The sequence below is a fragment of the Simochromis diagramma genome, unplaced genomic scaffold (genome assembly GCF_900408965.1).
Source record: "Simochromis diagramma unplaced genomic scaffold, fSimDia1.1 OVJJ01000293.1, whole genome shotgun sequence".
Taxonomy (NCBI): domain Eukaryota; kingdom Metazoa; phylum Chordata; class Actinopteri; order Cichliformes; family Cichlidae; genus Simochromis; species Simochromis diagramma.
The window spans coordinates 24,268,409-24,293,871 of NW_024386801.1; the positions used below are offsets into that span (position 1 = coordinate 24,268,409).

A 25,463-nucleotide genomic window follows, 5' to 3' on the forward strand; every position below is an offset into this window, starting at 1 on the left:
GTCCCGCTCTCCGCTCCGCCTCCGTCTGTCCGGCTCTGGAGAAATTTGAAAAAGCTGAAAGAAGTTGGACGTATTTAGCGAAATCGGAAGTGGGCGTTCATTTGTGTTTAAAATAAGAGTTCAACACACGCATATTCCACAGACAGACAAACAAATATTTTCATATCCCAGCCCAGAAATACTTTTTCGAAGTTTTTCTTTTAACGAATACGCAATTTCTGTAAATTATATTTATAATTTGAATTAGATAAGAAACAGCGCAACTGTCTGTTTTATTCTGTACCGGAAATAGTGTTGAATCTCCTTCGAGGCAGGGAAGCACTTGTATAAAACTCGGCTGGACCCCGCTTCAGTGATCTTTATCATCCTCATCGAATTGGGGAAGCAGCATCGTATTTTTTAAAAGACGCAAACAGGTATTATGTTGAAGATTTTAAATATTATTATTATTTTAAGCAACTACAAATCAGGTTTGAATCGGAGCTAGTTGTGATGTAATGTGTGTAGCTGCGAACTGCGCTGTTAGGCCTGGTTATGTTGGCGGGGATGGAAGGTTAGCTTGTAGCCTTCTTTCTAACCAGCTAACAGCTATTACCAACCGACAATAAATTAACGGCGAGGTTTGACTTTGAAAATAACTTATGCATAATACAATTTTGCACGATATGTTTAACAATGTTTATTTGTCATTAGCGATAGCCGTCTGTGTTGATGCGGGTTGGACCTGAATGAGCGGTTAACGGGGTAACGTAGCAACTGTCACTGTTGTTGCTAAGTTAGCTAGTTAATGGCCCTCGGTAACTAACGTTAGCAACTAACGACCGCTAGTTATGTTTTGCTGGCCACTCCCAGTCAAACCGGGAAAGTAAACAATCGGTGATATGGTTAATTGACGGCACGGTTGATAACCAGAGTGATAATGACTGGTTGGGTGTATTTAAGGGGGAGTCTAGTTGATAAAGGTTAGCTGTGCTCATTTGGTTGTATTTTAGTTTGCATTCTGTAATACTGAGAGCTAGAGGTGTAGTGCTGCTTTTTTTTTTGAGTAGGAGAGCTTATTGATCACACGTGTTGAGTTGTAATTTGTTTCTAAGGCTATTTCACTAAAGTCACAAATTTACATTACTCTGACCTGAGAAAAGCAATCAAACGTGAGACTGAATTTAAGAACTTCATCAGTTTTTACATGCTGTTTACAGCTGTTTCCTTCGTGGATGTCTTCTTTTTCCATTCTTTCCTGTTGGGTAGTTGTCAATTCTTTCTCTAACTCATCTCTCTCCCTGACCTGTTCTCTGTGTTTTGGATCTCTACCTTTCACAGCGTTAAGCTCGTTTTCCATTAGTACCAACTTGGATCGACTCGCCACGGTTTTTAGGGTTTTCCATTAGGTCATAGTATCTGCTCGGCTGCAGTTCCAAGTGATTTGAGCAGGTACTAAAATGTGATGTCAGACTGCATGCCACTGATTGGCCGAGTCATGAGAGCGTCTCATTCACGAAAATCAAAACTGCAGTCTTTGAAACCCGACAACAAGGGAAATGGCTACAAAAAACAATGCCATGGTCCCAGAGTCCGATGAAAAGCTACAGACTGAGCAGCAGGTATGTTCTTGCCTTGAACTCCATCTTTGTTGTAGTGTTCGTGTCGCATATTAATTACATCACTGGACACTCTGCAGCATGGCTATGACGACAACCACGGATATTCGATGGTACTTGATTGCAAACCAGTTGATCTGAGTCGAGTCGATCCGAGTAGGTACTAAAGGTAAAGGAGCTTTAAAGCCAGATTTATAGATTTATCCAACAGCTTAATTGATTCATCCAGAGGACACCTGCTTTATATCAAGCGCTTCAACTGTTTAAACCTAGAATCTCTTACACCTGACTTGTACGATGTGCATAACACAAAACGTTATTTACTGTCAGATCCTGACACATCCCTGTATTGAATTTAGAAGGTAACCGTGTCACATGCTCAAGTGTGCCATTGCCCTTGTTTTTTCTTGTATGCCAATGTGTGGTATATTAAAGTCAGCATGAATATTGCAACTCCATTAAAGTGGTTTGTGGTTTTCATCAGCCAGATTGTGCTACAGTAAAGCTCTCTTTCAGCATTAAAAGGCTACCGTCAGGATATAAGAAAGTGGTGCAAAGTGGTTTGGACTGAAAAGTGTGGAAACGGTAGATATTTTATTTGGTTGGCCTTGTTGCATATGTATTTATATGAATTTCCCTTTAACAGGACACATTTTTCAGAGAACAGTTATTAAATAGATCCTACGAACATGATTAATTAGGATTTTTGCATTCAGTTCCATTGTAAATGTAACAGTGATATTTTGGTGGTGGAATTTGTGATGGTTTGAATCAGAGGAGGAAATGTTGTCAGAGAGTGCCCAAGTGTCACCAGTGGATGCCTCAAAGCTAGCAAAGTTTTTAGTCATATACTCACATTGTTAAAACTTTGGCTATATACTGTACAGAATATGATTTTTGTGTCATGGCAAAGGCTATGAATTTAGAGAGGGAGCAGTCAGAACTGAAGCGACTGTACTACCAGAAGGAAATGGCTACAGCATTAGACATTGAGGGCAGCTACAATGACCTCTGAATCCCACAGCCAAATAGGAATTGTGAAGAGGCTGCTAGGAAAGCCACAATCACTAAATACCTGCGGAGAGTAAAGCAAGTCCTAAGGAGTCAGCTGAATGGGAAGAACAAGATCTAGGCAATCAACACCTACGCTCTGCCAGTGATTAGACACCCTGCTGGGATAATAAGCTGGTCAAAGGAGGAGATGGATGCCACTGACATCAAGACAATGAAGCTCATTACACTGCATGGAGGGTTTCACCCCAAATTCAGTAGCCTGAAGGCCTTTTCACATAGGCTCTGAAATCCATTAATCTCTATTGCATGTGTCGCACGATAACGGTTTCCTGCTGAATTAAGCAAAGTACAGCGTAATCTTGCCAGCAAGGAGTTCTTGCACAGCATCTGTGCTGTGACGTGCCTTTGCATCACCAATACAAATGAAGCCAACAGCCACGTTAAGTTCAACCACTTGATGAACAAAAACATTCAGTGCATATCAGAGTTCAGTGAACTTTTTGACAGAACTTTATGTGTGTATGTAGAGACCTCCAGAGCCTTTGAATAAGCCATTCCTTTCAACAGTTCTGGGGACCTCGGGAGAAAAGCAGTGTTGCGGAAACGACTGTGTCGAGTATGACCTGGAAGTCGTGATGTTAAACTGGGACATGCTCTTTAGGGTTGTCGAGAATGACCGAGCTAAGGTTCTGTGGGACTTCCAAATACAGACAAACTGATGTTGGCTAACCAACCGGACATAATATTTGTGGATAAACCAAGGAAGGCAACTGTAATTGATGTTGCTATACTAAGTGAAAGCAACAAAGGATCATGAGAAGCTTGAAAAAAGTACCACAGGCTGAGAGAAGAGCTTGAGAAGATGTGAAGGCAGCAGTGCTCCCATTGGTAATCAGCGCAGTGACCCCAAGCTGGACAAGTGTCTCCAGCAGATCCCAGAAACAACACCCAAGATCTCTGTCCAGAGGAGCGCAGTCCTAGGAACAGCAATGATGCTACGCGGGACCCTCAAGATTCCAGGATTTGGGTAGAGGACCTGAGCTTGAAAGGGGACATGAAATGCTACACATATTAAGCCTAACTTGCATCATAGAGCCCTGCTCTCAAAAACGGACAAATCTAACACTGTCTGTGAAGCTGGATTTAAGAAATAAGTGCTTAAAGTTTTAAAAACATTTTAGCGCCATCTTCTCTCAGTGTAGAACATTACGTCACCAGGTTGGTTGTTTGGTGTAGGCTTGCATTAGTTAGTTATTAGTTCTGTCATTAGTTGGATAACAGAGTGGAAAGCAAGGGGACTAAAACTAAAAATCTATTTAATGGGATCACTTTTGTGCTGCCCCTGGATATAACAATGTTAAAACAAAAGATATACTGTCCACTTCCACTGTCTGGCTGTCTTGGCTTTCCAAACTCAGCTTTTCAAAAATTTTACATTGGTTCAAGTGTGATCAGTGATCAGTCCAAGTCAGTTTGCAACTGTTGGCACAAAGGTGAGATGCGCCCTCCAGTTTATAGTGCTCCCAGAGTATTTTAATTTATTCAAAATATTCATATCTGGTGTCCCTGTATTGACATATCGCCACACAAAGTGTGTCTGTGTGTGTCTGTGTGTGTCTGTGTGTGTCTGTGTGTGTCTGTGTGTGTCTGTGTGTGTCTGTGTCTTTCAAACCCTAGTATTTACCTGGATAAGCCCAAATCCTGCTTGGTAGTCCAGGGCTAAGGCCTTAAGAAACCAATGAGTGATGCCATGGTAGCTAAGCCAAGTTAACAAAAAGTCAGAGCTCTGTTGAGCCATCATTCTTTTAACCTTAGCTAGCAATGACGTCATGAATTTCTTAACTTACAACGTCCCTGCTGTTAACTTTGAGAATCCTTTAATGGAAAATGTCAATAACTAATAAAAGCATTTTGAACCATTTATCGTATTCTTCAATAATGGATCATGCAGCTTAACTGTGCATGCATCATGCATTATCAACATTATAATCTAGAGAGAGCCCATCTACCTTTCAGAGAAAGCTAATTTCCAACCTTTTTTATCTAAAAAAATTCTTGAAAGTGTTGTTGCAAAACTGCTAACTGATCACTTGCAGAGGAATGGTTTATTTGAAGAGTTTCAGTCAGGTTTCAGAGCTCATCACACTACAGAAACCATATTAGTGAAGGTTCCAAATTATTTTCTTTTTGCATCTGACAGTGGGCTCATCTCTGTGCTTGTCCTGCTAGACCTCAGTGCAGCATTTCATACGGTTGACTGTTATTTTATTACAGTAATTAGAGCATGCTATAGGTATTAAAGATACTGCACTGTAGTGGTTTGAATCACATCTACCTAATAGACTCCAATTTGTTCATGTAAATGGTGAGTCCTCTTCACACACTTAGGTTATTGAAGGAGTTCCACAAGATTCTGTGTTAGGACTAATTAAACTTAAATTATGCATGCTTCCCCTTAGCATTAGATGGCATAGCATACATTTTCCATCATTTGGTACTATATAAATAAAATTGCATTGAAATTAAATTGAATCTCTGGGCGTTTCCCAGTGGAGTTTGGTGCTTCATCTAGCCAAAGAAATAGCTACATTATGTACATTCACTTAACCCAAAACCAAGTGCCTCAACTGATCTGGACCATGATAATGGTGTCTGTTTGGGCGTGACCTCAATTGCTAAATTAATTATCAATGGGCAAATGTACTGTAAGTCTTTTTCCCAACTTTAGTTGCTATCAAATGACAGTTACCATTAGCTGCCATTAGCATAGAACACTACGCTGTACTTACTCCTCCTCCTTTCCTTTTTGTTTTTCTTTCTCAGAATCCTGCTACATCTATTTCTGTTGACTGTACAGTGGGAAGATGAGGCGATCGAACTGTAGAACATTATCCACTCTAGATACATTAGCAGATGGTCATAATAAATTTTTAACCAGTTGCTTAAAGCCTCACTTTCCCACTATGTACCACATTGTTTCTGAACCACTGTTTGCTTTTTCTGTCATATGGACTTCATCTAAGATGTTTGGTTGAGTCATTTGTTTACTTTTTGCTTTTTAGAGGTTGCTAAAATAGGCCCTGCCCCACCCCACCTCGTTTTTTTTTAAAAATATATTTATTTTTTAATAAAGGTATTAAATTGTAATTTGAGGCTGACTGACTTGTCAGACATGCCCAGGCTTGTTTTGTGTATGTGCAAAGGAATGTAAACAGATGGCATTGGTAGAGTATAGCTTGCTATGATATTTTTGTCACATAAAAAATTTATACCAGGATTACTGGTATAGGGAGAGATCTGGCTGATGTAATGGAGAGAGGGAAGGTGTGTGTGTGTGTGTGTGTGTGTGTGTGTGTGTGTGTGTGTGTGTGAGAGTGTGTGTGAGACCAGGTTGAATACAAGCAAGGCCAGATGCATTGGAGGTGGATTCAAACTATTCTTGATGTGATATATTCTTATGTGATGAGAGATAAGAGTAGGTATAATCTTAACAGAAGTGTGTGAGAATACTGTTGTGGATCTGGATTGTCAGGTAGGGTCACGACTTTGAAGCTGGAAGTCGAAGGTGTGACGTTGAATATTGTTCTTATACCCTACAGGTTGGATGTCAGTTAGAAGAGAGTAATTCTAGACTAAGGGTGTTTGCACACTTATAGTTTGTTTACTCTGGTCCAGATATATTGAATTTATAAACTTCTAGCTTTCTTCTGGGTTTGACCCCCCCCCCCCCCCCCCCCACCACATAGCTGACTTTTTTTTTTTTTTTTAAATTAAGCATTGCCACAATCAACTGGTCAGTGATGTGCTTTACCTTCATAATGCTCTAAGCTTGTAAATTTGAGTTAAAAATCAGGGGTTTCTTCCAATGTATACATTGTATAAAAACTTCAGCAAGAATTTGAGCTCTCACTTGAGAAAATTCTAAAAGAAATTAGTTTAGATTTGAGAAAAAGAGTTCATGCTCACAAAGCAGAACATGTATCTACAAGGTTATCACAGCATTTCCAAGTGTGAACAACTGGAGTGTGAAGTATTATCAAGAAATTCAAAGAGCCAGCCAAGAGTCTTCAGATGATGGCGCAAGTAAACCGCTTTAGGCTTCCAGTGTGCACAAGAAACTCTTATACGTATTATTATAACTGGTGCACTGTGGTGTTGGTTTGATGTTGATGGTGTAAAAGTCCCACTTATCATAACTGCTGGTTAGCTTACAAAGTTAGAGGCTTCCCAGATTAATTAGGATATCTGAATAACAAGGACTTTAATTTTTTTTTTCTTGGACATGCCGTGTAAATGATATGTGTGTCCCACACCTCAGCAGTGTACCTTTGGGGAAGCTGAGTCCCCAGGCAGCCACCATGGGGGACGAGAGCGAGTGGATGAAGCTCCCCATTGACCAGAAATGTGAACACAAGGTGAGCCTCTCATTTATGCTTGTCCTCTGTGAATGTATTTATTTTTTCCTTCAAAAATATTTGTAAATGTTTCTACACAGCTCTTTTACTTGATATTTGATTTTTAATAAAAGTTATTTCACAATTTGTCTTGATCCATGTAAGGAAATTATAAAAAGTTTACTGTTCATCTGGAATTGGCGTTTTCAGCGGGAGAAACGTTTTGTCACTCAAGATGAAACACATTTGCTCAGTGCTGAGAGTGGTCCTGTTGCTGAGGTTGGAGTAATCCTGTAATCTCTTATGAACTACCTCCACTCTGCTGAAACTTCTGTCCGCAGTTGCTCTGCTTCTACATCTGCAATGTTGTTTCTAATTCAGGTTGGGTTGACACACGCAGCTTAGAGGAGCTGTTTGGGGTACTGCAGCTGTACGCCCCAGTACTTTAGAAGTGTGTGTGTGTGTGGGGGGGGTTTCCTTGTTTGTTTGTTTTTAAGTGGGTTTTTTGTGTATTAATAGCTACTATAGCCTGTTTTACAATAGTACCTACTTGAATGGACTCCGTATGGTTCAACAGTTTTCTCATTAGGTTATTGTACCTGGTACAAGGTACTTATTTTAGTACCTGCTTGCCCGGGGTTCCAAGTGATCCAAGCGGGTACTAAAATCTGACGTCGTCAGACTGGATGCCACCGATTGGCTGGTCAGTAGCGTCACACGATGAGTCATGAGAACATCTTGTTCATGAAAATCAAAACGCTCACTTTGGTAACCCAGCAACGGGGAAATGACTACAAAAAACCCCCTCAAACAATAATATGGTCCTTGAGTCTGACGAAAAGTCACAGACCAAGCAGCAGCTATATTCTTGCCTCGAAGTCCACCTTTGTTGTAGCATTCGTGTTGCATATTAATTATGTCGCAGGACGTTCCGACACGTTGCTATGTCGACAGTCACGTACTCAAGGCAGTATTATTTTGTACTGGAAAACCTGTCGAGTTGTGGCGATGTGTGGTGGTTCGATCAGAGTAGCTACTAATGTTAAAGGGGCTTTTATTTCTTTGGAAAGAACCAAAGAATTTCGTTTTCTAGTTTGTGTTCTTTAACACATTTCTGAAATGTACATTATTTTTCAGTTTTGGGTAACCTTACCTTTTTTTTAACCTCTGGCAGTTCACCACTTTGTACTATTTCAAGTTATTCATTGGACTTGAACGACTTGAAATGCAATAAATAAGTATTGACTGATGTGGGGAAAAAATGATCCTATAATTAAAATGGTTCACCTTGTTAGATCTGAAATCTGGACTATGCTGAGATTAAGCCTCCGTTTTATTCTGGTTGTAGCCACTGGAAGATGATACAGCTACTCAGGCAAACGAACCACTGGACATGGTTAGCATAATCAGCTGGAATATGTTTTATATAGAAGTCCCCCCCCTCCTGAGCATGAGAGCCACAATTTTTCTTTTTTATTTTGTTTGGGTTTTTTTTTCTATACCAAACAAAAGGCTTTTAAATGAACCACACCCTGAACTCAATGTGATTAGTGCTTTTGTGTTTAACATGGGCAGGAATGCCATTGTGGTGTTGTAGACTGTACAGAGAATGTGAGCAATCCAACTTTCTAAAGCTAAAACGAAACTGCACCCTTTTCCTTTGTTATTCTCTTTTAGCTCACAAATAAGTTTGACTGAAAAGCCAGCAATCACTGTGCCTACAGTAGATTTAATAGGCATATGGAGCATACAAGGATATACACTTTCTAACTGATGTCTGAGATTTTTCTTAAGGCAGTTCACCTGCGCAGAAACTTGAAACACTGTATGTCCATTTAGTTTGTTGTTTCTGAAAGCATGACTGAATAGGAATATTTGAATGGTTTTTAATCATGGTTTTATACCATATCACTACATCAACACAAGCTGTACTTTCTTGCCCCCCCCCCCCCCTTTTACAAGAGTGAATTGACAAAAACCAAGCAGTAGTAGCAAATATGGATGGAGCCACTTTGCATCACACACTGCTTAGTGAAGCCCTCTTATGAAGCCTCAAGCTAAGCATTGGCATCACCATTCCTTCATCTCCCAGCATAATGGAATTCATGCTGAGTTACATGAAGTCTTGTGATGCATGAGACTGAAGAAGTCAGTTGAATGAGTGACAAATGTTTCTCCCACTGAGAACGCTGCATACGAATCAACTTTTTGGGATTCCGGAGAATCCTGTCTGCCTCTTAGAATTACTATCATTTAGAATGTTTTATCATTTAAATTGATAATACATGTCAGACTTCAAGGATTCATGTTGTATTTTTAGTTTTAGGCTGACTGGTGATGCATGATTTATCTAATTTGGCTTTTTTTTTTTTTTTTTTTTTTTTTTTTTTTTATAAACCAAAAGCAACATGTGAGATCAATGTGTGATGTTTTAAGACTATTTGATCTTGGGATTGCAAAACAAATGTTTTGTCAATATAAGTTGTCTTGAGTATCTTTTACCCTTTTGCATCATTTAGCATTATTGTCCAAACAATGTATGAAAGTTGGAAGTAAAATATGGTGACAACACTAATTCTCAGTGTGTTTGATTCAGATTTGGAAAGCCCGCCTGAATGGTTATGAAGAAGCACTGAAATTGTTCCAGAAGATAGAAGATGAAAAGAGTCCAGAATGGGGGAAGTACCTGGGACTGATTAAGAAGTTTGTCACAGACTCGAATGCAGTGGCTCAGCTCAAAGGTCTGGAGGCAGCCCTTGCCTTCATTGAGAATGCCCACTTTGCTGGAAAGTAAGTAACAGTAACAACAAGAGTTTCTTCTGCAATTTCTTTTAAAAGTCTGGAAAAACCCGCTACTGTGCCTCTAAACAAAGAACAGGCTTTCTTGGTTTTACATAGTCTGTTGCGTGTTGAGTTGCACTGCAACAACAGTGGTTTGCCTTGTGATTCAATTAATGTATAAAGGTAAACTGGACTCAAAGACGGTGCCAGTTAAATTGGTGGTGTTTAATGGTTATTAGTTTTTCCCTTGCTAACACCAGCTTTGGACCTAGTCTGTAGAGTTTCTGTTAATCTGATGAAAATATAATTGTTCATCAGAATGCAGACTTAATTTGTTGCCATTAGCCTGCATTTATCTTGAACTGCAGAAACAGTACAAGGTTTTTACTTTTGTTTTGCCAGAAAAACGGTGTTTATGACCACAGAACAGAGTACATTAATGCTGAAATTCAATACAGAAATCTGCTGGGTATTTAGTTTTTGCTGTAAGCAATTAAACACATTATTTGAGGGTCAGATTTTTACAGCATTGATTTAAGGCATTAATATGATTTGAGGGCAACAGTCTGTATTGTGGTGCGCTAATGACAATTAATAGTTGTTTTTAAGAAACTGTATTGCTGGTGTTGATTAGTAAAGTGTCATTGTTTGTTTGGCTAATCCCTCACATCGCTAACTGCAGTCCTATCTGTAGTGAGTGATATAGCCCTAGAAATTGTACCACATGATTTTGTGAAAATTTCTGATGATGAAAAGGTGTAAGTACATTTGTAGTCAGATGTTTATATACATTCATCATAGGCATGAATGTCAGGATAAAATGAGGCTTTTAATAATTTCATTGAACATGTACAGCATGCATGTTTAATTATTTTTATTTTATTTAACCAGGAAGATCCTATTGAGATTAAAAAAACCTTTTTTAAGGGAGACCTGGCCAGGAGAGGCAGCAGCAAGTGTGACACAGTTACAAAAATTACAAAGTTCAACACACACACACACACACACACACACACACACACACACACACACACACACACACACACTTGCTGAAGGATGAAATTAAAAAACATTGCAATTTATAAAATAGAAAACAATGAGCAATTATTTAGATTTTTTTTTTCTCTTTTGAATAGTTATTATTGCTCATTAATATGACACATATTTATTTTTATTGGATTACTGAATTAATTGATTGGATAATCAATAGATTAATTGATTAAAATAATCAATAGCTGCAGTACTACTCTTTTCCTTATGGTGTGTTCGGGGGACATATTTTTATGTTCCTGCTATGTCGTTATAATTTTGAGCACCTGGTGAAAAAATGTGTTTTTAAAAACAAACACAAATGTAACACAAAAACGTAACCTACGTGGAAGCTGAGGGGTAGCACTGGCAGCTGCGAAGATCCTTTTTTGGTATTCAAAAGTTTGAGTCAAATTATTAAAGAATAACGAAGGTAGCAGTAAAGCAGCAAATTCACTTGTGAATTTATTTATTTTTCCCCTTTTAAGCTGGTTGTGTTAAGTGTGGACACAGTTTAACTTCTGTATTTTTAATTCTGCTAGCATGCTATCATGAACTTGTATATCTATCTATGTATATGCCTATATCATTTTTTGTTTGTTTGTTTTTTGTCTTTGTCACTCTATAGGACGACAGGTGAGGTAGTGTCTGGTGTGGTGACCAAAGTGTTCAACCAGCCAAAAGCACGGGCCAAAGAGCTGGGTATGGACATCTGTTTTATGTACATTGAGATAGAGAAGGCTGAAGTGGTTCAGGACGAGCTGCTCAAAGGACTCGACAACAAGAACCCCAAGATAGTGGTGGCATGCATCGAGACTTTAAGAAAGGCTCTCAGGTTAGTGTAACTATACTGAGAATCCTTTAATGTATAGTCACAGCAAATGTAGTATGTCATGTTAATGTTGCCTGTCAGGATCAAGCTCTAGCTGCCACACAAGACCAAATAAACAAAAAGCATTGACTAAGTTTGATCAAATTGCTCATTTCTGACCAGTGGAATCAAATTGCTGCAAGTCAGTCTATGTAAGTGTCAGTTCTGTAAATGACAATAATCAAATGTCATGTAATTGTCTTTTCACAGTGAATTTGGGTCTAAAATAGTAACATTGAAGCCAGTAGTGAAGGTTTTACCCAAACAGTTTGAGTCTAGAGAGAAAGCTGTGAGAGATGAAGCCAAGCTGCTTGCAGTAGAGATCTACAAGTGGATCAGAGATGCTTTGAGACCTTCACTTCAGAACATTAATTCTGTACAGGTGGGGCCCATTATTACACACATTTTGCACACGTTTCATTCATTTTTGTTCATTTCAAGTAATGATGAACTGAATAAACCTGTCCTTTTTTTTTTTTTTTTTTTTTTTTTTTTTTGTCTCTCTGCAGCTCAAAGAACTAGAGGAAGAATGGGTGAAGCTACCTTCATCTCCTCCCAAACAGACGCGCTTCCTGCGCTCCCAGCAGGACCTGAAAGCAAAGTTTCAGGAGCAACAGGCTCAAGGAGGAGAACAGTCAGATGGTAGGTTTATAGAGTAGAGAATTGCTTCTTTGACGTGTCGTTAGATAAAGAGGAGATAAGTCAGTCATAGTGTGGTATTGACTTTTTCTTCCCCCCCCCAATCAATCAGGAGATGATGGGGAGGAATTGGTGGTGGCAGTGGATCCTTATGAGCTGCTGGAGCCTGTGGAAATTCTATCAAAGATGCCCAAAGACTTCTATGAGAAAATTGTAAGTTTATGCAGCTTTCAGTTCAAAAACCTTCCCAAACATCAAAATAAGGTAATGGACATGGTCAGCAATAATACTCAGGTAGGCTGTAGCATTTAAATGATCTTCTTTTGGTCCTACAGAGCCCAAAGACTGTATCCCCCACATCAATACAGCTATAACACCAGCAACCTGAATTGTACAATGACTGGATCAGTCATTCATGTTGATAATGCCAAAATTTGACCCTACCTTTTGCTTTCAACTGATCCAAGCTGGAAAAGAGTAGTTGGACCTCTGGAAGAGTTCCCAATATGTTTTATACTCCACCTAGGGGGGTGTTTATATACAACATGGAAAAGAGCCACAGGAACAACTAGGGCTGTGCAATATGACCAAAATCTCATATTGCGATATAAGACATTTATTGTCCCCAACAACAATATATATCACACAAATTTTACATTTTCTGTTAATTCTTTTAATCTCCGGTCACTTGACTTGAGTGAAGTGTTTTCAGCTGGGCGTCGTGTACCTGGAGTCCAGTGTTACATAAGTTGAAACAGCCACAAATTTCTTAGTATTTATTACATGGCGTGATGCAGGGAAAACTCTGTTTATTATCGGTTTATTTTTTAGCACCTGACGGCTCTTTTTAGCTCCTCGTCCGTAAACACTCCACATACCTTTTCATATGATTCGGTTTATTTTGAAAAATCTCAACAGGATCTTCAGCTTTATTGTGAAAGGTTTATGTGGAAAATAAACAAGCGGACGACGGAGCCACGCGATGGTTTTGCCTTCGTTGTTGCTAACGACAACTCATAAAAACAGGCGCTTGTCCGTCCGTAGTGTGGTTATACTAAATATAAGAGAAAGAGAGAACTTTAAGAAATTCTACAGTGACCATCAAAACGATGAAAAAAATATTGCCGTAAACAGTTTATTTTGCGACACCACGAAACAAACGATAGTGTAAAATGAAAAGACAGATGTTGTCATATCGTCATCTGATATATATCGTGATATTGAACAGCCCTAGGAACAACTTGTTAAAACTGTTTTTATATGACAAGGTTACAAGCTGCAGTAGTTGAAATGGGGCATTTTCTAAAGAATATAACCAATATAACCAAGACAACCCAATAAGAAGAAAGACAAATACAACAACTTGCTTCTCTAACATAAACAGAAGTGACGTAATTGACCTTCAAATGCATCCTTTGAAGGACACAGCTCATAAATTGGGACACGGTTATTGAGCTCCCCGTCTGCCTTGGTTTTTCTGTTTTTGTTAGTTGTAATTATTAGCATATTAAAATAAATATTCAGTTCAGGTGATGGTACAATCGTGGAGTTTAAATGCTGTTTAATAACGTGTGTTTGTTCTATCTATTGTAGGAAGCTAAGAAGTGGCAGGAACGAAAAGAGGCACTGGAGGCTGTCGAGGCTTTGGCCAAGAACCCCAAACTAGAGAACGGAGACTATGGAGACCTTGTCAGAGCCCTAAAGAAGGTAAAGGTTCAAAGTACTCTTGAGTGGCTTCAAAAAGCATTTTTTTTTTCTTCTTTTTTTTTCACAGGTTTGGGTTTCGCGATTGTCTCTTGACAAGTTTACTGTGTTCTAGGTCGTAGGGAAAGATGCTAACGTGATGCTGGTTTCAATGGCAGCTAAATGTCTGGCAGGACTGGCTACTGGACTGAGGAAGAAATTTGGAACATATGCAGGACAAGTAAGTTGAAGTGCCTTTTCTTGATCTAAATAACAGCACATTTTTGAGAAGAGAAAATGTTCTCTTTAACCTTGAAACACTAAACGTATGCTGTAGGCTGAAATGATCAGCATAGCAACTTTAGGAAATAAAACAAAAAAAACAAACGTGTTTTATTTCAATTTTTTTTTAAATTCCTTTTATTCATTAGGAATAAAAACAAACAAACATGATGCAAAGCTGTATAACAGATTGAGGTATCATAGTTTTCTCTAGTGTTGGATGCTGCACAGCAGTCATAAGTTTTGCACTTTTAAACTGATCTGTTTTGCATCTTATATCACCTGTTTGTATATGTCATCGAATAGGCTGGCCCAGTTTGTTACTTTCTAATGTGAGATCTGTCTTTTAAGGTGGTTCCAACCATTCTAGAGAAGTTCAAGGAAAAAAAGCCACAGGTTGTCCAATCCCTGCAGGAGGCAATTGATGCCATCTTTCTTACTGTGAGTAAATTCTTTACATCTCATTGACAACAGACTTCAGCATGTAAATCTGACTGAAAAACCTCCAGTTCTTGTTATGTGTACTTTCACTTAACAGCATAGATCAGCATGTTCAGTTTTTAGCCGTCGGCCATAAAAGGCTGTTAGGTTATTGTCACCACCCCCACTAGGCCGGTGCTGTGAACAACTAAGTCTGTGAATGCAAGAACGAGGTGACGTAGGAGCTTCAAATTGATACCTAAGTGCATCCACTGAGAATCTTGGATGAGTTTGAATCTCAGTGACCTTCTGAGGTCAAGTTTTCATAAAAAATTGTGAATTCCATAACTTGAGATCAAGACGGCATAAGAATTCGAAATTGAAAACATAAGTGTGTTGACTTATAGCTGAGAGGTAGCACTGGCAGTTGATGGTATTCTTTATATTATATGCACTTTCCCAGTAGTTATAAACTTAGAACTCCTGTTAATTGTAGAGAATTTCACTGACTGTGCAGACTTCTCCCCCCTCCAGACAACTTTCCAGAACCTGTCAGAGGAAATCCTGGCTGTGATGGACAATAAGAACCCTTCAATCAAGCAGCAGGCCTCTCTTTTTCTCGCCCGCTCCTTCAGACACTGCACACAAGCCACATTGCCCAAGAGCATCCTCAAGCCTTTCTGTGCTGCTCTCATCAAGGTGACTTAAGAGTACAATTTATAATTTACAACTGCAGCATTACAGTGTAATGCCTTTTAGGATGAACCTATAATTAACCCTTTCATGCATGAATTACAACCTCAATCAGGATTTCTCCAGAACCTTGAGAGGTTTTTTTTTTTTTTTTTTTTTTTTTTTTCCCAATAAAAATATTTTTCTGCAGTTTAATGTTAAATTGCACTCTGAAAAAAAAATCATGGTACAAGTAAGCAATTGGAGTGAAAAAATAAATTGTGAAATCAATTTATAGACCAAAATGTATTCTAAACTTTTGACTCAAAATAGCCACCTTTGGCAGATATAACAGCTGAACATACCCGTGGCATTCTTTCTACAATAGAAATCAAATATTCTTCAGAAAGTTCTTCCCATATCTGTTGGAGAAGTTCTCATAAATGTGTGGCACTTGCAGGTTGCTTTGCTTTCACTGTTCTGTCCAGTTCATTCCAAACAAGCTTCAAGTTTGAACCCCTGACCAACTAGGCACATATCAGAGGGTATAGCAATGCTGTGGTAGCCATTTTGGTTCAGGGAGCCTCCCACTCTGTACAAGTCAGTGATCCTGGATCCAGCAAAACAGCCCCAGACTGTCACACTTCCTCCTCCATGTTTGACAGTTGATGCCACACACTGTGGAACCATCCTCTCGCCTACTTAGCGGCATACAAAGATCCTGCGTGATGAACCAAAGATTTCAAATTTTGATTCATCAGTCCGTAATAGCTTCTTCCAGACTTCAGTAGTCCAATGATGGTGTTTCATGGCCCAGGAAAGCCTTCTTGTCTTATTCTGACATCTTAGCAATGCCTTTATTGCTGCAACTCATCCTGTCAAATCTGCAGCTCAAAGTCTTGTCTTTGAAACTGAGACTTGCTTACTACCACCACTATTAAGCTGTGCTTGAAGCTGTTGTCCTGTGAGCTGCGTATCACACAGAAACTTGTCCTCTGGTTCAGTGGTGGCTTTGGGTCTGCCAGACCTTTTCCTGTCAGAGTTTGCCCCAGTTTCTGAGTGCCCTTTGGAATCACTGACACCTTGACTTTCTTTGCAATTTGTCTGTAGGAAAGACCTGCATTTATAAGTGTTATAATGGTCTGTCTCTCTTCAATCAATTCTATTGTTAATTGCCTTTTTCTCTCCATTTTTGTAGCAGTACACTACTCCTGCAGCACAATACTGCTCCACTGATGCTCACGAGGGTATGGTACCACAGTGTGTTCCAGCACTGCTTTTATGCAGAGGGGATTGTAAGTAATCCCAAAAGTTGGAACACCTGTAGGAATTAGTAGCACCAGCTTTCAAGGCTTGATCAACCTCCATTGCTGCAGAACTGCTTTACATTGTTGACCCCCCCCCCCCCCCCGTTTCCTTTTCCTTTCTTTAAAAAAAAAAAAAAAAAAAAACGAAACAAAAAAACCTGGCAGTTCTCCACTTTTGTATCATTTCAGTCTATTCTTTGGACTTGAATGACTTGAATTGCAACATTCTTCTTTTAGTACTGAGTGCGATCTTGGCAGACAATATAGGCGAAACTGCACCCATAGTTTCCTGAAGTGTATTGCTGTTACAAAAATACGTGTACATGGTATTAGTATATGACAATAAAATTCGATGAATTTGTATAGTCAATGTCATCGATAATGGTGAGGATCGTTGCAGCCCTATTTGTGTATATCTGTATGAACTTGGACACCTCCTTAACAAATGTTTGCTGTAACATTCACAGATACAGTGATGTTAAGTTCTATGTTTGCATTTGTTTTATGTTCAATATATGTCACCTGTATGTAACTTGACCGACACCAAAATTTGTATCGCCTATTGAATTTTGTTCTAGTCACCACTAAATATGGAATGGAAAAATTTGAAAAAGCACTGCAAGTCTGGCCAACTAATTCTAAGTGTACCTATGTTTTCCTCACAGCAAGTAAATGACTCTGCCCCAGAGGTCCGTGATGCTGCTTTTGAAGCTCTGGGGACTGCCATGAAAGTGGTGGGAGAGAAAGCTGTGAACCCTTTCCTGGCTGACTTGGATAAACTTAAATTGGATAAGGTGAGGATCAGGAAGATGTGAATTCAGATGTGAATTCGGTTCAATTTTTTTTTGTTGTCATGAACTGTTCACTTTGTTTTTGTTGCAGATTAAGGAGTGTGCTGATAATGTGGAGCTCTCAGGAGGTAGGAAGGGTGCAGGAGGAGGCGGCACAGTTGAGAAGAAATGTGCAGCTAAAGCCGTCGTCCCTGCTGAATCTGTATCCAAATCCTCTGTTCCATCAAAGAGCCAGACTTCTGCCAATAAGGTGTGCTGGGAGCAATGCATGTACAGAAAAGTCAAATTAGTCGAAGGAGAAATATTGTTGCCTTATTGTATATCAGCTTTGTTATTGATAAATAGGATGGTTGGCATCTTTACCAGTCTATAGTTCTACTTGAAACTTTATCCAGGTGTCAGCAGTGCCACCTAAGAAAGGGAAGCCAACCTCTGCAGCTGGTGCCAAATCCAAGAAGTCCTCCGACAGTAAAGAATTCACGGAGTCTGAACTTTCAGTAAGTCATTACTTGACTGCATGCTGGTCCTCTGCAGCAAATGTCCGGCATATCAATACATGCTAGAACACTTGCTGTCTCCCAGTCCAGTGTGAAACTCATTGAAAAGAGAGGCAGCTATTCTAAGAAAGCTGGACAGAGCTGTAGAAAGTCTTTAAGCCATCAGCAGGGGGAAAAAATTTGTATATACTTGTACTATCCTACTACAGTGCACAGTTGACTGTGTACAGGGAGTGCAGAATTATTAGGCAAGTTGTATTTTTGAGGAATAATTTTATTATTGAGCAACAACCATGTTCTCAATGAACCCAAAAAACTCATTAATATCAAAGCTGAATGTTTTTGGAAGTAGTTTTTAGTTTGTTTTTAGTTTTAGCTATTTTAGGGGGATATCTGTGTGTGCAGGTGACTATTACTGTGCATAATTATTAGGCAACTTAACAAAAAACAAATATATACCCATTTCAATTATTTATTTTTACCAGTGACACCAATATAACATCTCCACATTCACAAATATACATTTCTGACATTCAAAAACAAAACAACAACAAATCAGCGACCAATATAGCCACCTTTCTTTGCAAGGACACTCAAAAGCCTGCCATCCATGGATTCTGTCAGTGTTTTGATCTGTTCACCATCAACATTGCGTGCAGCAGCAACCACAGCCTCCCAGACACTGTTCAGAGAGGTGTACTGTTTTCCCTCCTTGTAAATCTCACATTTGATGATGGACCACAGGTTCTCAATGGGGTTCAGATCAGGTGAACAAGGTGGCCATGTCATTAGTTTTTCTTCTTTTATACCCTTTCTTGCCAGCCACGCTGTGGAGTACTTGGACGCGTGTGATGGAGCATTGTCCTGCATGAAAATCATGTTTTTCTTGAAGGATGCAGACTTCTTCCTGTACCACTGCTTGAAGAAGGTGTCTTCCAGAAACTGGCAGTAGGACTGGGAGTTGAGCTTGACTCCATCCTCAACCCGAAAAGGCCCCACAAGCTCATCTTTGATGATACCAGCCCAAACCAGTACTCCACCTCCACCTTGCTGGCGTCTGAGTCGGACTGGAGCTCTCTGCCCTTTACCAATCCAGCCACGGGCCCATCCATCTGGCCCATCAAGACTCACTCTCATTTCATCAGTCCATAAAACCTTAGAAAAACCAGTCTTGAGATATTTCTTGGCCCAGTCTTGACGTTTCAGCTTGTGTGTCTTGTTCAGTGGTGGTCGTCTTTCAGCCTTTCTTACCTTGGCCATGTCTCTGAGTATTGCACACCTTGTGCTTTTGGGCACTCCAGTGATGTTGCAGCTCTGAAATATGGCCAAACTGGTGGCAAGTGGCATCTTGGCAGCTGCACGCTTGACTTTTCTCAGTTCATGGGCAGTTATTTTGCTCCTTGGTTTTTCCACACGCTTCTTGCGACCCTGTTGACTATTTTGAATGAAACGCTTGATTGTTCGATGATCACGCTTCAGAAGCTTTGCAATTTTGAGATTGCTGCATCCCTCTGCAAGATATCTCACTATTTTTGACTTTTCTGAGCCTGTCAAGTCCTTCTTTTGACCCATTTTGCCAAAGGAAAGGACGTTGCCTAATAATTATGCACACCTGATATAGGGTGTTGATGTCATTAGACCACACCCCTTCTCATTACAGAGATGCACATCACCTAATATGCTTAATTGGTAGTAGGCTTTCGAGCCTATACAGCTTGGAGTAAGACAACATGCATGAAGAGGATGATGTGGACAAAATACTCATTTGCCTAATAATTCTGCACTCCCTGTACCTGCCCAATGAAATGTACACACAACGCAAGACTTTACATTCCCACGTACTTTATTTCTTGACAGGCTTTACAACTTAAAAACAAAGACAATGATGTGAATGCAACAGCCTACTATACTGTAAAACAACATGCTAGTAAGCACAATTGAAAATAACAGATTTAAACAGCTGATTAAAGTAACTAAAACAATTCCATGTTTTCACTTGGGATTATATGAATATTGTCTTAAAGTTGGTTATCTTAGTTAATCAGTATCCAGTCCTCACTACTGACAAAGAGTGCCTAGCAGCATTAACTCATGTTATCATAGTAATATTTTATCCCTGTGGGATACAACATTATCAGGCTATTGCTTTGGAATTTCTTATTGTGTGCTTGTGTGTTGTTATATCAGGCTGAGGTGTGTCAGGACTTGGCTGCAGGTGTACTTCCTGCCTCCTGTCTTGAACAGCTGGACTCAGCCAACTGGAAGGACAGACTGGCCAGTATGGAGGAGTTCCAGAGGGTAAAGTCTTCCTGTTCTGTCCTCATCAGCTGTGTCATAAACAACTTCATCACAGAACAAAAGCTGATTGACTCATACTATCCAGCAGTGATTGCAAATAAATAAATTTGTATATCCTTCTAGGCTGTTGAGACAATGGATAAAGCTGCAATGCCCTGCCAGGCCTTAGTCAGGATGTTGGCCAAGAAACCAGGGTGGAAGGAGACGAACTTCCAGGTAATCATTGACAAGATGATGTTAATGAAACATTAAAAAAAAATATCAATGAAAAGCTGCTGTAGAGGGAACCAAAGTTTTGGCACTGCACTTGAAACCATTGGCATTCTTTGAAAGCCAGTGTGTAAATGGCAAAATAAAGCACCTGTTATAGGACAGATCAGCCATGTCTGATTACTTACCCTTTTCTTGTTCAGGTGATGCAGTTGAAACTGCGGATTGTGGCTCTCATTGCTCAAAGGGGACAATTTTCCAAGACCTCAGCCTCTGTTGTTTTGGATGGCTTGGTGGACAAGGTTGGAGATGTCAAGTGTGGTGGAAATGCTAAAGAAGGACTGACTGCTATTGGAGAGGCCTGCTCACTGCCATGGACTGCAGAACAGGTAAGGATCAATTTTTCTGGATTGTTAAAGATTGAAAAGGTCTTTTTATATGTGCAGAAAATGACAGAAACTTCAACAGATACTACTGTAGCAACAGCGCCTTGATACAACTGTTGTTAATACAATTGAACTGAGAATGCACAGTATTAATGACTTATGATTTTTCTTTGTCAGGTTGTTTCTATGGCTTTTTCCCAGAAAAATCCCAAAAACCAGGCAGAGACTCTGAACTGGCTGTCTAATGCTATGAAGGAGTTTGGCTTTGCAGGGTAACTTCCTGTCCATCACACATCACTTTATTTGTAACATAATTTCCAACTGATTTTGATTTGGGGGGCGGCGGGGCTTCTTTAAAACGTCTTCATTTAACATTTTGCCAGGGAAGTTATGTTTTTGTTCCCAGCTGCCACAGGCTGAGAGGCAGGGTAAATCCTGGGGAGGTCCATTCACACTTATATTCACATCTATAGACAATTTTAAAATCACGAACTAACCTAACCGTACTAACTGCATGTCTTTGGTGGTGTTAGGAGGGGGAATACCTGGAGAAATCCCACCTATTCCTGTTAGGCAACAATAACACCAGTAAATAAATAAAAGGAAAAACAATTCTACAAAAACAGAGTGGGCCAAAGTTTTTCTACAGCAAAGACTCCTTGCCAGTTATTATAAATGCCTGATTGCAGTTCTTGCTTTTTCATATTGCAACTAGATCGCATATAGAAGATTGAGATGGGCACCATGACATCAGTTGTTTTCCTGGCCTCATGTATCTATGCCATTTCACCCTGGAAGTTGTCCTAAAGACCTCTGTTAACATTTGACCTCCCTACTCTCCAGTATCAATGTGAAGGGTTTCATCAACAATGTGAAGACAGCTCTGGGAGCAACCAACCCCGCTGTTAGGACAGCAGCCATCACTTTGCTGGGAGTCATGTACCTCTACATGGGAGCTCCACTACGCATGTTCTTTGAAGATGAGAAGCCGGCTCTCCTTGCACAGATAGATGCAGAGTTCGAGAAGGTAGCACTTCCAGAGATTTCTCTAAATTTAACTATGTGCTCAGTTTAGCAAGTGTGACCGGTTTAATTATTGTAGTAGTATAATAACAACAACGGGAAAAATAATCACAACTAGTGTCTCTTTATCCTGTCTCCTGTTTTAGATGCAAGGTCAATCTCCACCACCCCCTATCAGGTTCACCAAAAAAGTGGCGGCAGAGGAGGAGGGTGCTGAAGTTGAGGAGCAGGATGAAGATGCTGGAGGTGGAGGACAAAATATCATGGACCTGCTGCCCCGAACAGATGTCAGGTAACCTGATTGTTTCCTTGAAATTTATTTAACCATGCATCCATGTGCGGCAGCTGGAGCATGGCTTCTCCGATGGCGACATTTTCAAATTCTTAGGTCCACACAGGGTTGTTACCCATCGTAAGAGCTTCTAGACTGTTGCGTTTAGACATTTATCTGGCTAATTAAGCCATCAGTAGGATGTTGGGCCTTAAATCTGTAATATGTCATGTTTGCTATCCCCCTTCTTTCTTTAATGTAGCTCTTTTTCCTTCTGTCTCTAAGTGACAAGATCACGACTGACCTTGTGTCTAAAATTGGAGATAAGAACTGGAAGATCAGAAAGGAAGGTCTGGATGAGGTTGCAGCCATCATTTCAGAGGCCAAGTTCATCATGGCCAACATTGGAGAGCTTCCTCTGGCCCTGAAGGGACGTCTCAGTGACTCCAACAAGATCCTGGTGCGTAAGATGGTGCTCTTCACCTGACCTACAGATCTCGTGTGCGTGCGTGATTTGAGGGGGGAAATCACCTGTACTGTATTTATCTACTTAACCTATTTGGTTCTTATCTTTGGTGAGGAAAGTATGGAGATGGGATGAGAATCCAGGCCTAAAAATTATCGCTTTGTGTTCAAGCATTAGTGCTCCTGCCTTCATTTAAAATCATGCATATCGATGGTCTGGTGAAAAAAAAACATTCAATCATTTTTACTACTCACATTTCTCCTTCTAACATATTGGTCAAACGTATATTTCGATTCATCTTTGATTAAGAATTGGAGTACTTAATTGGATCATTTTTACTCACACAAGACTGAATGTTAAGATCCTTTAACTCCTTCCCAGCTGTGACAACAAGGAGCAGCCAAGGGGCACTATGCAGGGTAAAAGTCACTTTTCTTTTTTTTTTTTTTTTTTTTTTTTTTTTTTTAGGATGCTAATGTTCACATTTTGAAATGAAAAGGCAGATGGTTTGGAAGACAGGTAATAGAGGCCATCTGTGTCAACTGTCGTTGAACAGAGGGGGTAGCTTACGACACTGACTATTAGCCACCTACAATGCAGATTTGAGATCCCTTCCATGGCGCCTCAACCGCCACTCACATCTGTAAGGTGACCCCAATAGGTGATGGGGTGAGGCAAGCTCTTAGTGGTTTGATCCGAAACATCTGGTGATAATGATCCATGCCTTTATTCATGACGTGATGAGGCACATTAACACCACTAGGATTTAAATACCCGGAACTCCATTTGGATTTTGAACTGAAGGAGCCTCTTGGATGACAGGTGAAATGTCTCTGTGAAACTTAAAGAAGTCCAGTTGATTTCCTTAGATGAAATCACAACGTGTTTGTGTCTGTCTCAAAAATTAAAAACTCTAACAGTTTAGTGTGGAGCGATATTATGTGAGGTAACTATGTAGTAATACTTAAAATAAATAGGCAGTAAATGTTAATAAGGGTTTTACTTTGTGTTTTTCAGGTGCAGCAGACTCTTTCTATTCTGCAGCAGCTGGCTACAGCCTTGGGACCTGGACTTAAGCAGCACGTCAAAGCTCTGGGAATTCCCATAATAACTGTTCTAGGAGACAGCAAGGTACTCAGACCACCGATGATAGTATTCATGTTCATCTTGTTGCAAACTCTTTTTTTTTTTTTTTTTTTTTTTTTTTCCCAAGCCCTCCATTCCAGAGCTTTCCTGCTTTTGAGACTTTTACATGAAAATTTCATAACAATATGAAAGTGCCATGAAGCAATCATGTTAATGAAAACAATAGTAAGATATATAGACCTAGATTGAATTGTGCTGGCAATTATTTCTGCAGCCAAATGTGAGGGCGACTGCCATGACCACACTTCAGGCCTGGGTGGAGCAGACTGGGATGAAGGACTGGCTGGAGGGAGAAGATCTTTCTGAGGAACTGAAGAGAGAGAATCCCTTTCTGCGACAAGAGGTACACACACACACACACACACACACACACACACACACACACACACACACACACACACACACACACACACACCTATTCTTTTTGCTGTGCGGTCTCACAGAACATAACTTTGACTGTTCTGTTTTCTAGAGATGGATTGAAATTTTAGTTGTTGGTGTTCCTTATTGCATGAATTGCAGCACAACGGGATGTAAGTAAGAGACTCATGTTTTGCTGGAAACCTCTCTGCATTCCCCAGGTGCTCGGCTGGTTAGCAGAGAAGTTGCCCACACAGAGGACTGTTCCAGGGGATCTGATGCTGTGCATTCCTCAGCTTTACGCCTGTCTGGAGGACAGAAATGGAGATGTGCGCAAAAAGGCTCAGGATGCCCTTCCTACCTTTATGATGCATCTTGGCTACGACAAGATGACCAAAGCGACAGGCAAACTCAAAGTACGAACCTACGGGATATTTTTGCTTCTTGACCACAAATAGTGAGTAGGGATTAATGTCATCTTACTCTCATCTCCCCTCAGCCTTCCTCTAAGGATCAGGTGGTATCCATGTTGGAAAAGGCCAGAGCAGTGATGCCAGCTAAACCTGCGGCGCCAGCCAAAACGGGGGGAGGGAAAGGATCTGCAGAGCCAAATAGAGCTGCTTCAGGTATTTTTAATATTTTAGCATAGTCCCGAGTACGTGTTCAGAACATTTCGGTGGTACTCAAATTTATCTAAACAATGGATTGCATTTAATATTACAGGAATGGTAAAAAATAAAGTAAATGCCACCAATACAGCCAGTCTTTATCCTGATGATAAAGGTGAAGCTTGGCGGTTGAAGGTTGCTGTTGTTAAGACTGTATTGGACTTTTTCTCATGTGTAACTAAATAATGATGGAACCCTTTTTAGCTTTTAAATCCCCTGTTTTGTTTTAAGTGTACTTGTTCATGTTTAAGAGTGATGCCTTTTTTTTTGATCTCCTCTCCTTCACAATGAACCCTCTTCAACTGGTCTAACAATAGAACTCAGGATTTCATTGGAGAGAAGTTTGTCATTTCCTGTTAGGCTTGCAGGTATGAGCTAAAATGGCCAGACGATTCTATTAATTTGAATCTGTCCTCTGCAGCCTCCAGGTCTCAACTACCAAGTGAAGACGTCGCTGATAGTAAACCAGAAGTTAAGAAAGTCCGAGGTGGAATGGCTGCTAAGAAGGTATTTATGCTTCTCACGTGTGTGTGAGTGAACATTATTCATTTTGTGTACTGCACTCAGCAGATACAAGGTGCTTTATAAATTAAGTCAGTACAGTATGGTTTGCCATGCCATGCACATTTGCGACTGGGTTTTTTTTTTTTTTTTTTT

At 40.0% G+C, this 25,463-nt stretch overlaps 1 protein-coding gene across 5 annotated transcripts in view; it reads left to right on the forward strand.

Annotated features, from left to right (window-relative positions):
• Window positions 1-281: 281 nt before the first annotated feature.
• Window positions 282-25,463, forward strand: part of ckap5 (cytoskeleton associated protein 5) — a 45,038-nt gene continuing 19,856 nt past the window's right edge. For 4 of the 5 annotated variants that reach the window (XM_040026707.1, XM_040026709.1, XM_040026710.1 and 1 more), the window contains exons 1-26: window positions 282-416; window positions 6,931-7,027; window positions 9,603-9,796; window positions 11,445-11,651; window positions 11,898-12,069; window positions 12,197-12,329; window positions 12,439-12,539; window positions 13,920-14,033; window positions 14,146-14,250; window positions 14,643-14,732; window positions 15,246-15,410; window positions 17,356-17,484; window positions 17,573-17,731; window positions 17,877-17,978; window positions 20,166-20,276; window positions 20,400-20,492; window positions 20,690-20,875; window positions 21,050-21,144; window positions 21,716-21,899; window positions 22,042-22,187; window positions 22,452-22,626; window positions 23,650-23,763; window positions 23,993-24,121; window positions 24,360-24,554; window positions 24,638-24,764; window positions 25,228-25,313. In XM_040026707.1, coding sequence (XP_039882641.1) covers window positions 6,971-7,027; window positions 9,603-9,796; window positions 11,445-11,651; window positions 11,898-12,069; window positions 12,197-12,329; window positions 12,439-12,539; window positions 13,920-14,033; window positions 14,146-14,250; window positions 14,643-14,732; window positions 15,246-15,410; window positions 17,356-17,484; window positions 17,573-17,731; window positions 17,877-17,978; window positions 20,166-20,276; window positions 20,400-20,492; window positions 20,690-20,875; window positions 21,050-21,144; window positions 21,716-21,899; window positions 22,042-22,187; window positions 22,452-22,626; window positions 23,650-23,763; window positions 23,993-24,121; window positions 24,360-24,554; window positions 24,638-24,764; window positions 25,228-25,313 — 3,369 coding nt within the window. In that variant the 5' untranslated portion in view covers window positions 282-416; window positions 6,931-6,970. The remainder of the gene's footprint in view (window positions 417-6,930; window positions 7,028-9,602; window positions 9,797-11,444; window positions 11,652-11,897; window positions 12,070-12,196; window positions 12,330-12,438; window positions 12,540-13,919; window positions 14,034-14,145; window positions 14,251-14,642; window positions 14,733-15,245; window positions 15,411-17,355; window positions 17,485-17,572; window positions 17,732-17,876; window positions 17,979-20,165; window positions 20,277-20,399; window positions 20,493-20,689; window positions 20,876-21,049; window positions 21,145-21,715; window positions 21,900-22,041; window positions 22,188-22,451; window positions 22,627-23,649; window positions 23,764-23,992; window positions 24,122-24,359; window positions 24,555-24,637; window positions 24,765-25,227; window positions 25,314-25,463) is intronic. The other variant, XM_040026708.1, reaches the window with a different exon arrangement.